The 11816-nt window shown below is 44.4% G+C and overlaps 1 protein-coding gene across 1 annotated transcript in view; it reads right to left on the bottom strand.

The window, feature by feature from the left end:
* LOC107116590 overlaps nt 1-10311 on the bottom strand; it is a 49174-nt gene extending 38863 nt beyond the window's left edge. The window contains exons 1-4 of the mRNA XM_015418528.1: nt 10212-10311; nt 9061-9105; nt 6128-6228; nt 2635-2701 (exon numbers count right to left, since the gene is read on the bottom strand). Coding sequence (XP_015274014.1) covers nt 2635-2701; nt 6128-6228; nt 9061-9105; nt 10212-10299 — 301 coding nt within the window. The 5' untranslated portion in view covers nt 10300-10311. The remainder of the gene's footprint in view (nt 1-2634; nt 2702-6127; nt 6229-9060; nt 9106-10211) is intronic.
* Between the last annotated feature and the right edge of the window lie 1505 nt (nt 10312-11816).

Below are 11816 nucleotides of genomic sequence, written 5' to 3'. Positions count from 1 at the left end.
TAGGGAAAGTTAATACCATGTTTGGCATAAAGGAATTATGCCCTTTTAAGGAAAATACTAAATAAAAAGCAGAAGTGAAGTAATAAGGCGATCGGGAATTAGTATGTAACTTCTGGTTAACCAGCTCTGGTGGCCGGAAGAGGGCATTTTTTTATTTTTACACCACTCCGGGACAGGATAAATATCTGCCACAGAACCCAATCCAGTGTGTTCCCAATGCTCTCTGAGCAGCGAGGGGCACCCTGCCTGCAGGCTGTAATCAAATAAATTCTGATTCACTGAAGGAAAGTCTGTCTCCAGAAATTACTTATTGGTAAGAGAGAATTTCATTTACCACATGGCCTTAAACCAGACTTTGGATTTTTCCCTTTTCATCTAATTGTGAGTTCTGACTTAATGCGAGCACCTTTAAGACGAAGCAGAAGATATTTCATACCTACTAATGGTCAATGCTAGATATCCAATTGCATGTTAAACCCCTCCATGTCATGGATTATTAAATTTTTGTATTGAGGTTTATATCGTTTTCAGGAGTGATTTTTCCATCTTAAACAAGCAGCATAAAAATGGTGGTCTGTCAAGATGTTTAGAATGGTCTTTTTAAACTAAAAAAAGATGTTTAGAATGGTCTTTTTAAACTATAGTGGTGAAAGACAAATCAATGGGAATGGTCTCTTTAAACTGTATTGTGTCTGTGAATCATTAGATTATGTATTTAAATACCCCACATGTGATTCTGTTATTGAGAACCCAGTCAATCCATTGTGGAGTGGTAAATTGTAGTAAGCTACAATTATTATTGCTGAGAGATGGGGTAAGTTATTCTCATAAATGGGAGGTCGCTAGATAGAAGGGTAGTTGCTGATTACGGAACCAGATATATTTGTATACTTTGTATCTTTTCGTTACACCATGCAGTTCTGTTATAAAAGATTTGTGAATCCTTCTGTGTGACTTGAATAAGCCTGTCGAAACACGTTATTCACTTAAGAGATGTGTCGTCTACGCAGGATTCATGTGAAACCACTCCATGCTACAGATCGTTAAATGTTTATGTCCAAGTTTATATAATTTTGGGGAGTGAGCTTCTATTTTGGACTTTCAATGCAACAGTGTTTGCGCAAGTTGAGCTATTTCGAACTGTCACTTCAAGCTATGTCTGTTTCTGAAACACAAACTCCTTAAATTGTATTGCGTCTGCAAGAACCCTTGTGCGTTTAGAAACAATCTTTTGAGAATAGCAGAAGCAAATTGCCACGGACTTCTGTGTATATAAATTTTTATATACGAGACTGTAATAATCACATTGCTATCAATTATATATTTTTCATTATTGTGTATTCACTATTCATTTCATAAAAATCAAAAAATTGTCAAAAAAAATCTTGAATGGATGGTGGTTAAATGATATTGACGGCTTTATAGTCTGTGATTGTTTAGACTTCCTTAGCCTCCAAGTGGACCTGGAGATCTCCCAGGCTACAAAGAGCAGTTCCTCCGGGGAAATGTCTGCTTTAGAAGTTTGGGATCTGTGGCAGTGTTCCCTCTAAGCTGAGTTAGTGTGAGCCAGCTCACAGTTTTTTAGCCTCCGGCTCACACATTTTTGTCTTAGCTCAGGAAGGAGGGCTCCAGAACAAACTCATTTATGCAGCAGCCAAATCACTCGCTCACCACTTTACTACCAGTAGCTCATAAAGTAACAGCGTTCCGTGCACCTCAGTGTTTAGTCATGCCAGCCACATAACCCCGGAAACATCTTCGGACAGCGCTGGCTCTTCAGCTTTGAAACGGAGATGAGCACCGCAACCCTAGAGTCGGATTCGACTGGCTTTCGAGCAAGGGAAACCTTTACCTTTACATAAAGTAGAATTTTTGCTCACAAGACTCCACAGCTTAGAGCATGGGTGTCTGACTTTATACCCCACTGAGGCCTCTCTCCTCCCCAAATGCTGGAGATTTAGGGGTGGAGAGTGGGGACAGCAGCAATTCCCCAGCCCAGAGTTAGCAACCCTGTACAGTCCCCCCCTATCCCCCTACCTCGGAGGGTTATGGGCCCTGAATATGGATTTTTCCTTTCACCATCATAGCTAATTGGCATTGATGGACTTGTTCCCCATGATTCCATCTAAGCCTACAATTAAACTAGAGGCCATCCTGGAACAGCGAGGTCCATAAGTTAACTACTCTTTACATGAAGAAGCCCTTCCTTCAGAAAGGGTTAGTGTGGGAGAGGCAGGGCCTCACGGGAGGAAATGCCAAAAGCTCACATCCAGACACATACATCCTGTAATGTATTCAGCCTGACATGCCCGGACTTGCCCGGGCTTGCCAGGCACAATCCATCAGTAGCTTCAGTCTTGAGACAAAGGATCCGTAGGATCCAAGCCGGCCCAATCAAAGGGCTAGCTTCCCAGCCAGGAGACCAATGGTCGCCCGGTTACTGTAAATAGCCTATTGGGAGTAGGGGGTGTGTTTAGGTGTGCTTGGTGGCGGGTTTTCTGAATGCATATAAACCGGCCTGTGAGCCGGTTCGTTGTCTTTGTCCTGAACTAAATAAAGGTATGCTTAGCTGAAATCACTCTCCGTCCACATACTTTTCACATCCCAAGCCCTAAAAGTCTGAACGTCCCTCACCAGATCCAGCATTGTTCACCAGGCAGTCCAGGCATCCGTAATGATCTACAGTGACCCGAATCAGCCTCTGCAGGAACAAAGATGAACAGACATCTAAGGCAGGGCAAGGGTAGCAACAGAATTGAGAATGCTGCCATTCCAGAGCTGCAAGAGACCGTGACCCACTTAGGGCTGCACTTGTTCCAGGTCTTGGGAGCAAGACAGAGAAAGATGAGCAGCAAAGGAGCCTGGGGGAAGAAGCAGAGGAGCAACCAAAGAAGAGGGCTCCTGTGTGGGATGGGGGACGAGGCCTGATCCAGCCTGGGGAGAGGGTCGCTCAGGCATTTGGTGGCTGAGGGTCTCTGAACCATAATCTCCCTCCTGTCAGAATATACAGAGCAATACAACCACTGTGAAAATGTAATAGTGACCTCTAAATCTCCAATACAATATTAGATACCAATCTTAAACACAAGGATTCCACATCTCTGATTTAGGATCGCTGGTTTCTGCAATGGTTGGGATTACATTCATTCTTGTCAAGCTTCATTAAAATTATTTCCAGCTGGAGTTTCCGGTGGCTGTGAGATTGCGCAGTCAGACCGAGAGAGCCTCCGCGTCCTAGCTCCAAAGAATGCAAAATAAAGACTAATTGAGGACCATAAAGATAAAAACAACTTGCTGATAAGAATGGGGAAGCAAAGAGGAGGAAAAGGAGGGAAAGCAGCCAAGAAAAATAACGAGGGAGCTCAACAAACTGAGCAAACTATGCAACCATCGGATGATGACTCCCCCCCCCATTTGAACTCGACTCCGAAGAAGAGGCACCTAGCCGGCAGAGTAAAAGGAAACGTGAGGATTCAATTACCAAAAAAGATATACAGACTATGCTGGTAGAAATGAAAAAAGAAATTAAAGACAGCATCACCCCTATCTATCAGAAACTGGACACTATGAATCTCAGCCTAACAGATCTGCGGCACTGACGCAAACAGCTAAAAATAAGCAGGATATACAAAGCCTGAAGACCTTTGAGACTTGGAGTAAGTCCAAAATTATTCTTTTGGATATAAAGGCTCGGGAACGGAAAATTAAATTTAGGGGAATCTCCCCAAACTTTTCTATAGACAAAGACCTCATGGACTCTTTGAATCTGTGGCTCCAGGAATTATTGCAACTGCCAGCTGCACCAATTAGCCAAGCTTATCGGCTGAAACTACCACAAACAGGCTCGCCTACACTAATTCCGGACATTCTTGCTGAGCTGAAAGACATTAAAGCAAAGGCTACTATCTTAGAAGCTGCAAGGAAGAACAACGGTCTCCAACTTGAGGACACTAAAATACAAGTGTTCAAGGACTTACCATCTGAGATATTAACTGCGCGCCGGAACCTGAAGCCAATTACAAAGCGGTTGACAGAAAAACAAATTAGATATCGTTGGCTTCCATTGGGACATTTACATATAAACTACAAAGGCAGAGACCACACCGTTCATGACCTCAAGTCTGGAGAGGAAATGCTAACTGCTTTACAACTTTAAGCTTCAGACAAAAAATGAGAGGACAACAGCTTCAACTTTAGATAAGCCGATTTAATACTAATATATTGTTTTAAACATTGTGACACTAACATTTTTGGTTGCTGGTCCATCTTTCTATTTAAGAGCAATTAAAAGGCTTAATATAATACGGATAAAATATAAGAATAACTGTCTGGGACAACAATAAATATCACTTTATTAAGTTTGTACTATTTGAGTTGGAGTTTAAGGAGAGAAAAAATAGTTTTCTAAGCAATCACTGGCAATGATGGGGGGGAAAACTTTTTTGTTTCTATAACCATTACAATGTAAACAGCCATTGCCAGCGATATGGTGTAAAAGAGGATGTAATAGATTGTGCAGTATCTTAAAAAAATATATGATTTGTGTTGTTATCCTGTGATATGGAAAATAAAATATATATTAAAAAAAAAATTATTTCCAGCTTCACTGGCTCTAACGAAGAATGGAAACGTGACCTGTACTCAAGAGGGGGCATTAGCCTGTAGTTGATTGTCACTAGAATTTTCAGAAACAAGTTCAGTATTTTATTTATTTGTTTGTTTGTTTGTTAGACTTTTACCCCGCCCTCCCGCCAAAGCAGCTCAGGGCGGTTTACAGTAGTTAAAAACCAGTATACAATTAATAGAATATCAAGTCTAAAACAATACAATCGATAAAATATCAAAATACAACTTATTAAATTTAAGATTAAGATGTGGCGGCCATCTGTTATAAAGTGCTAATAGTTATGTAGAACAGTCAGTGTGGTCAGACTATTGAAATGCTTGCTGGAACAGCTTGGTCTTTACCGCTCTACAGAATTGTTGAAGTTCCCGCAGAGCTTGAATTTCATTTGGGAGCTGATTCCATATTTTATGGGACCCTGTTTGCTCATCTGCTTTAGTTCATCTGCTGCAAGTGCACTGACAACTTGCCACGAAGATAGTTTTATGAGGCTTACAGTCTTCATTCATCTTTAAACCACTTGGAAGCGGCTTTCTTTGCACAACTAGCATCTTGTATGGAATCTGTGCTTTCGTATATTTGTTCCCATTAAGCAAGAGTTTTGTCAATATTGTTTTGTACATTGTTGCTTGATTGTTGTTATAAGCTTGCTAAAAACAAGTGTTAGACTTTCAGGTCAGATTTGAACATTTATTCATTGTTATATAATATTGTATTGAAGATTTAGAAGTTACTATTACATTTTCACAGTGCTTTTGTTAGTTTGTAGCGTTAGACACTGTGTTCCTTTTTGGTGCCTACAGTTCCTGTCAGAATATAGCGATCTCTTGTGTACAAAGAAGAGGAAAGAAGATCCTGCAGGGGGCAGCAAGTTCTAGCTTGAGAAGACTGTAGGGGGAAGTGCCTTCTTTATAAAGGGACTTCTCTTTGTCTGTCTGCAAAATGGTCTTCTTAGGCTTTCCTTCTGGAAGAGTCTAGAGCTCTCTGTCTCTCACCCTAGCAAGGCAGCTGGGGTTATATCTTTGGTTTCCTATCCAGTTTGTTAGTTCCACAAATAGAACTTTATTTACCCATAATCAGTTCAGTGTCCTGACTTCTGCATAGGCGCTCTGCTATAAAATTTCCAACCGGGCTGGGACCAGAGTCAAGGGGGCAATGTTTGCACTCTGCTTCTGAGCCTTGCCCATTTTCAGACTTCAGGGCATGCTGTGACTGTGAGGAGGACTTGAAGCTTAAAGCTGATGAAAAAATTAAGTGGAGCCCCAGGGCAAGGACTTAAGCAGAGGAGACACCATAGGTGATAAGCATATTCTGAATTTATGAAAGAGGAGCATAAATCAAGAGGAAAGGCCTATCAGAACAGTGTTGTGGCCATTTAGACCCCTGAATTAGAATATAGAGAATGCTTTTAGAGATGGGTTCAGAGATGAAAGGATATTTCTTGGAAGTGCTGAATAAGAACCCCCCAAGAAGCACCACTGTCTTCACCCAATTTTAGCCTACCTTGATATCTGACTCCTTGCGGACATCGCAGACCTGGAAGTAAGCATCCCCTGAGCACCCAGAAGCCTTCAGGTCCCTCTGAATTCCTTGTCCATCTTCCTCTGCAAGGGGGGAGAACAGAACAGTTGCCAGCAGGACAAACCTTCTAACCCTGCCTTTTTTGTGCAGTCTCTGCCGCCTTATCCCTGCACCTTCCTTTCCAGCAGTGCCCAGTCTCGAAGTATACACAAGCGTTTTTTTCTACAAGCATTGAAGACTGTTGCTCCTCTCTCCTGGTTGCCTTCTCCAGGCTAAAAGGGCTGCAAACTAAACAAACTCCTTGGGTGGGCAGGTCGCGTCTAGTGTTGCCTACAGGAACAGGGAAAGACAAAGAACTTGATGACTCACTAGCCTACAGATCATCCACAGCCAAAAATGGTCTGGTGATCCCACTTTCCATCATGTGCATATTCCTCTCTCACTGCATTTGCAACATTCTACTCAAGGGGGAATATAACTTGAATTTCTTACCTGTCTTCTCTCTTGCAGGGCCTGAAGCAGCTCTGCCCACGATCTCATCATTCCAGCTTACTTTAATCTCTGACTCTACTGCACTAAACCTCATACTTTCTTTCTGTTTCCTCAACCTGAGATACTGGAAGCGAGGGAGTCAGGGGCTGGCTATGGGGATCGTACCTCCCCTGTGCTGGAAGATCTGCACTGCCGACCCATCAGTTGCTGGCAAGACAGCCTATCCACAGTGCTGGTTCTTAGCTTCAAGGCTGCCAATGGCTTGGAGCCAGGGTCCTTGAATGACCCCCCCTCCTATATTGTCCACACCCTCTGCCGCCAGTTAAGTCCTGCTCCTGAAGCCCTGCTCTGTGTGCCTACAGAAGTGATGTGGGTGATTGTGAGGCCCCGAACCCTCCTCCCACTGAGACCAGTGTTCCCTCTAAGCTGAGTTAGTGTGAGCTCTGTAAGCCGCTCTGAGACACCTTTGTGTAGTGAAGGGCAAGGTATAAATCGAATCTCTTCTTCTTCTTCTAAAAATCATCCAATGGTTGGACGGCTTCAAAAGGGAATTAGATAAGCATATGGAGCAGAGGTCCATCAGTGGCTATTAGCCACAAGGTATAGCTAGGGGCTCTGGGGCAAGTGATGCTCTGTCTTCTTGGTGCTTGGGGGGGTCAACAGTGGGAGGGCTTCTAATATCCTGGCCCCACTGGTGGACCTCCTGATGGCACTGGTATTTCTGGCCACTGTGTGACACAGAGTGTTGGACTGGATGGGCCTTTGGCCTGATCCAACATTGGCGTCCCTTATGTTCTTATGTTCTTATGACCCACCTGCTCTTCCTGCCAGATTTTGACCGCAGTTACCTTCAGATTGCCCAGTCAAATTCAAACCCCATATCTTGGGCCAATCTCAACCCTGGGCAAGTAAGGTCCCATGTCTAACTATAGGACCTTTCCCCATAAAATGACCGTCCCAAGTCGGTGGAAAGTGTGTCAGGCCCTTGTCCTACCTGAATACCCCAGAAACCTCATTGCAGGCTCCTCTTCTCAAAACTCTGCTGCCTTGGACATCTGCTGAATGGACGTCCTACGATCCTCCACTTCTCACACACACACACCCTTGGATCAGGTCCTATTGCTCATCTGAATGTCCCCGCTTCCCACTCCTTCTCTCTTCTCTCATCCTTCCTTGTTGTGTGAGGGTGGGTGTGTATTGAGAAGGAGAGAACAGCTTACTCAGTTTAAAGGGTTTGTTGTTTGGGTTTGCTCCTAGTCACGGGTTTGATCATTAGTAGATAAATATTACATTGAGCTTTGATCGGTTAGTCTCTGTCCGTTTTCTCGTAGGAATCTCGCTCTGAAACAAAACCTCTATATCGATAGATAAGAGACCCCTTGTTTGTCCTTCTGGAGACCCCTTTAAGAGCTCATCCCCACTCTCTGGGGCCATTTCAGAGAACATGATGAGCAGAGAAAGGGGCTTTTGCAGTGGGGGTACCTGGCCCCTTTGGGAGGAAAGGTGGCCTGGTAAAGCCCAGTCTCGTCAGATCTTGGAAGCGAAGAGCAGGGCTGGTACTTGGATGGGAGACCACCGAGGAAGGCTCTGCAGAGGAAGGTGAAGGCAGGCCACCTCTGCTTCTCGCTTGCTGAGAAAATGCCCCTTGCTGGGATCACCATAAGTCAGTTGGGACTTGATGGCACCGGCAGACATGCCTGACCTATTGTCAGCTATGTTGCCATGGGGGTTGGGGAGTTCATTCTGTGTCTTGGTAATTGCTATTGCATTCCTATCCCTGCTGGTCTGCCTTTGCTGAAACGCTTATCTCTACAGATGTGCAGGAGGAGGTTGTATCGTCTGGAAGTCTCCTATGTACCGTGAGAGACTCCTGGTTCCCAACTTTTGCCACCTAACGGTTTCCTAACTTAACCCCCACGCGGGAGGGTACCTAATTGGCCCATGCCATGGGGGGGGTGCATACGAATACCCTATATCCTATTAGGCTCTACTGGTTGCCGCCATTCTTAACAGTGCCTGTGTTACTGCATCTATAGCTTTGCGATTAAAGTATAACCGTTCCTGAATGTGTGTACTTCATTGTTAGCTGTGGGTTCTGACACCTATTTAGTACCATTCCACTTGATCCCCACCTGGCCCAAACAGCTCTTTTTACCCAGACATGTCATGAAGGGGTTGTTGTTCTAAAATTGTTTTAACATTCCAAGGCAAGGTCTGCATTATGAAAATCATTTGGGGGCTTGCTAAATCTTTCATGTTATGCTGGGGGGGTTAATTAACAATTTAGGCAGCTCTGTCATTTTATCAACATTTTACTTTGTAAGCTGCCTCAAGAAGTATCTCTGTCAAGGTGGTAAAAACATATTTCAAACAAACGGGGGGACCCGGTCATGGCGGGGTGAGGAAAAGGGCTCTAGACTCACCTTCAGATGGTACTGAACAGAAGACCACTTTGGCTCCCTGGCGAACTGGAGGGCGAAGAGAGAAAGGAACGCAAGATGAAACTCAGAGGGGATGCACAACATTTGATTTGTTTGTTTAAAAGACTCGATTCCTGCCTCCCCCACCCCCTGTTTAGATCCTCAAATAACCTCAGAACACTTCAGTGGGGAGAGAAGAGTCATTTTCCGTCTCAGGAGGGGCAGCCTTCTGCAGGCAGATCTTCCTGTCCAGACCAAACTCTCTCTGACAATGGGAGCAGAAGCCCCCTCCCCCCAAGCCCTCCATGAAGACCCTTTCAGGTGGGCAGGCATGGTGGTCTGCAGTAGAAGAACCAGATTAGAGTCCGGTAGCACCTGAAAGGTCAACATGATCTCCAGGGGAGAAGCTTTTGAGAGACAAAGCTTCCAGAATCATCAGATATCTGAATCTGTAAAGTCAGATCCATGGGGTCGCAAAGAGTCGGACTCGACTGTGCGACTGAACAACAACAACAACAAAGTCAGATACAACCTGGAAATCTTGTTACTCTTTTAGGTGTTTCTTGCTGCACCCAAGCCCTGAGACCCAGTCTTACTCTGGAAATATGGGACACCCAGTGCCCCCCGCACCTATTCCTAGTGTCAGCCAGCTCTCAGTCCTATTATCAGCCAGATTGCCACCTTGTATTCTGGCAGCCTGGGCTTCAGGAGCTTTAAGAAGGCGGAAATTCAGCAAGTGCAGCTTTCCCAGCTGTGAATATAGGAACTGCCCACCCCACCCCTTCCCAGAATATGAACCAGAGCTAATAGGGATAGTTCTTGTATATCACACACACACATGCTATAATTTCTTGTCACTTTTGATAACAAAAGAAAGTGCCTTGTGGCACGTCAAAGGCAAATGAAAAGTCTCTCATTCACAAAACCTTGTGCCAGAAGGTACTACTACAGGAGTCCTTTTGGTGTTTGCAGGACAGACAATAAGGCCACTGAGGATAGAAAGAGGATGTTTCCCTCCCTCCCTCCCAATCTCTCTCCATCCCAGATTAGAGATGTAGGGAGCAAGATGTCCTGAGTCTTCCCGACCGGCCCAGCCCCAGCCCCTGTGGGCAGAAAATGCCCCCTCCTCCATTCCCACGTCTCCCCATTCTCACCAAATTCTCTCACGATGCCCAGACCAATGCCTTTGGTGCCACCAGTCACGATCACCACCTTGCCCGGGTAACGCAGACAACTTGCCATGCCAGCAGTTTGCCTCCGTTTCTCTGAATGACTAAAATCCACATAGAGCTTTGCCTATATAGGCTCTTGGGTGGAGCAGTGCCACATCTTAATTGGTTGGGAGGAGTGTGTCCATGGCTAGTCTGCTCACTGTAGGTTGTGGAGCCTGAGGGTTGGTTCTTTCTGAACTGGGAAAAGAATAATGGGGGGGGGTGCTTTTCAAAAGCTCCTGCGTTTGGCGTCTTTGCTGAAAGACCTAAACTGAAGAAGCAGTAGGCAGGAACTATGAAGGAAGCAAGTCTTACTGGATTCCCATTCATGACCTTGCTGCTGAGGATATATCTTGTATATGGGGGGCCCCCCTCCCACCCAGCCACCTAGGGTTGTCAGCAATGCTCCCTCTAAGCTGTGGAGTCTTGTGAGCAAAAATACTACTTTGTGAGCTACTGGCATTAAAGTTGTGAGCGAGCAATTCAACTGCTGCTTTAACTAGTTTGTTCTGGAGCCATCATTCCTGAGCTAAAACAAAAATGTGTGAGCCGGAGACTAAAAAACTGTGAGCTAGCTCACACTAACTCAGCTTAGAGGGAACACTGGTTGTCAGGTCCCTGTGGGCAACCAGCAGGGAATGGGCGGGGTTTATCAGGAGGGGGAAGGAGGCCCAGGCTACACTGTCAGTGACAGTGATGTCACTTCCAATGACATTCTGGTATTTCGGCAAAAACTCTGTGGTAAAATGATTTTTACCATAGAGTTTTTGCCCAAATACCAGAGCATTGCCCTGATGTTGCCAACCTGATGACATCACTTCCAGTACACACTGGAGTTAACGTTGCCACATAGCCTGGACCTTCCGCTCACTCCTAGTAAGTCCCCCTGCCAGCCAGCTGTGTTTCTACAAAGTTTTTTTCCCTAAATTTGTCTATTTGTTTTGAATTAATAATTTTTTTTATCATGATGTCTTAGATATTTGGACCGTGAACAACAACAATCTGAAAAATGATTTTTGATGGACCTCATGGATTCCAATAATGACTTGAGACTTATCTCATTGATGAACTGGCCCTACTTGTGTGTGTGAGGGATACAGATTAATAATTTGGGAAGGGGGATTGAATTTTACAAATGACTCACACAATAATTAATGTAAATGATCCTTTTTTCCTTCCTCCCATTTCTTCTCACCCCCCACCCCCAGTTTTAAAGTTCTCAACAGAAATGTTTTATTTTGTATTCTGAATAATTTCACTTTATGTTGTGTATTTTAATTATTTGTACCACTGAGGGAGGCCTTGTGGCCAAAATGCATTTGGTTTTAATGAAATCTTAAAATTATTTGCAATGCATTGAAGCACTATTAATTTTGCATATGCAGCCCATTAGAATTCATTCAGTCAAGAAGAAGCATTCTGTCAGCCTTCTTGGTTACCTGTTTTTTCTCGGCTGAAGTTTCTTTCCCTTTCTGTTTTGGTCTCTGAGGGGCTCCTGGACCTGCTTATAGCTGTTCTTCTGCAAACCAACATGGCTACCTTTCACAC

This window comes from Gekko japonicus, unplaced genomic scaffold (genome assembly GCF_001447785.1).
Source record: "Gekko japonicus isolate JY-2015 unplaced genomic scaffold, Gekko_japonicus_V1.1 scaffold299, whole genome shotgun sequence".
NCBI lineage: Eukaryota > Metazoa > Chordata > Lepidosauria > Squamata > Gekkonidae > Gekko > Gekko japonicus.
Note: the sequence above shows the minus strand (reverse complement) of the source record. Positions and strands in the feature narration are given on the sequence as shown.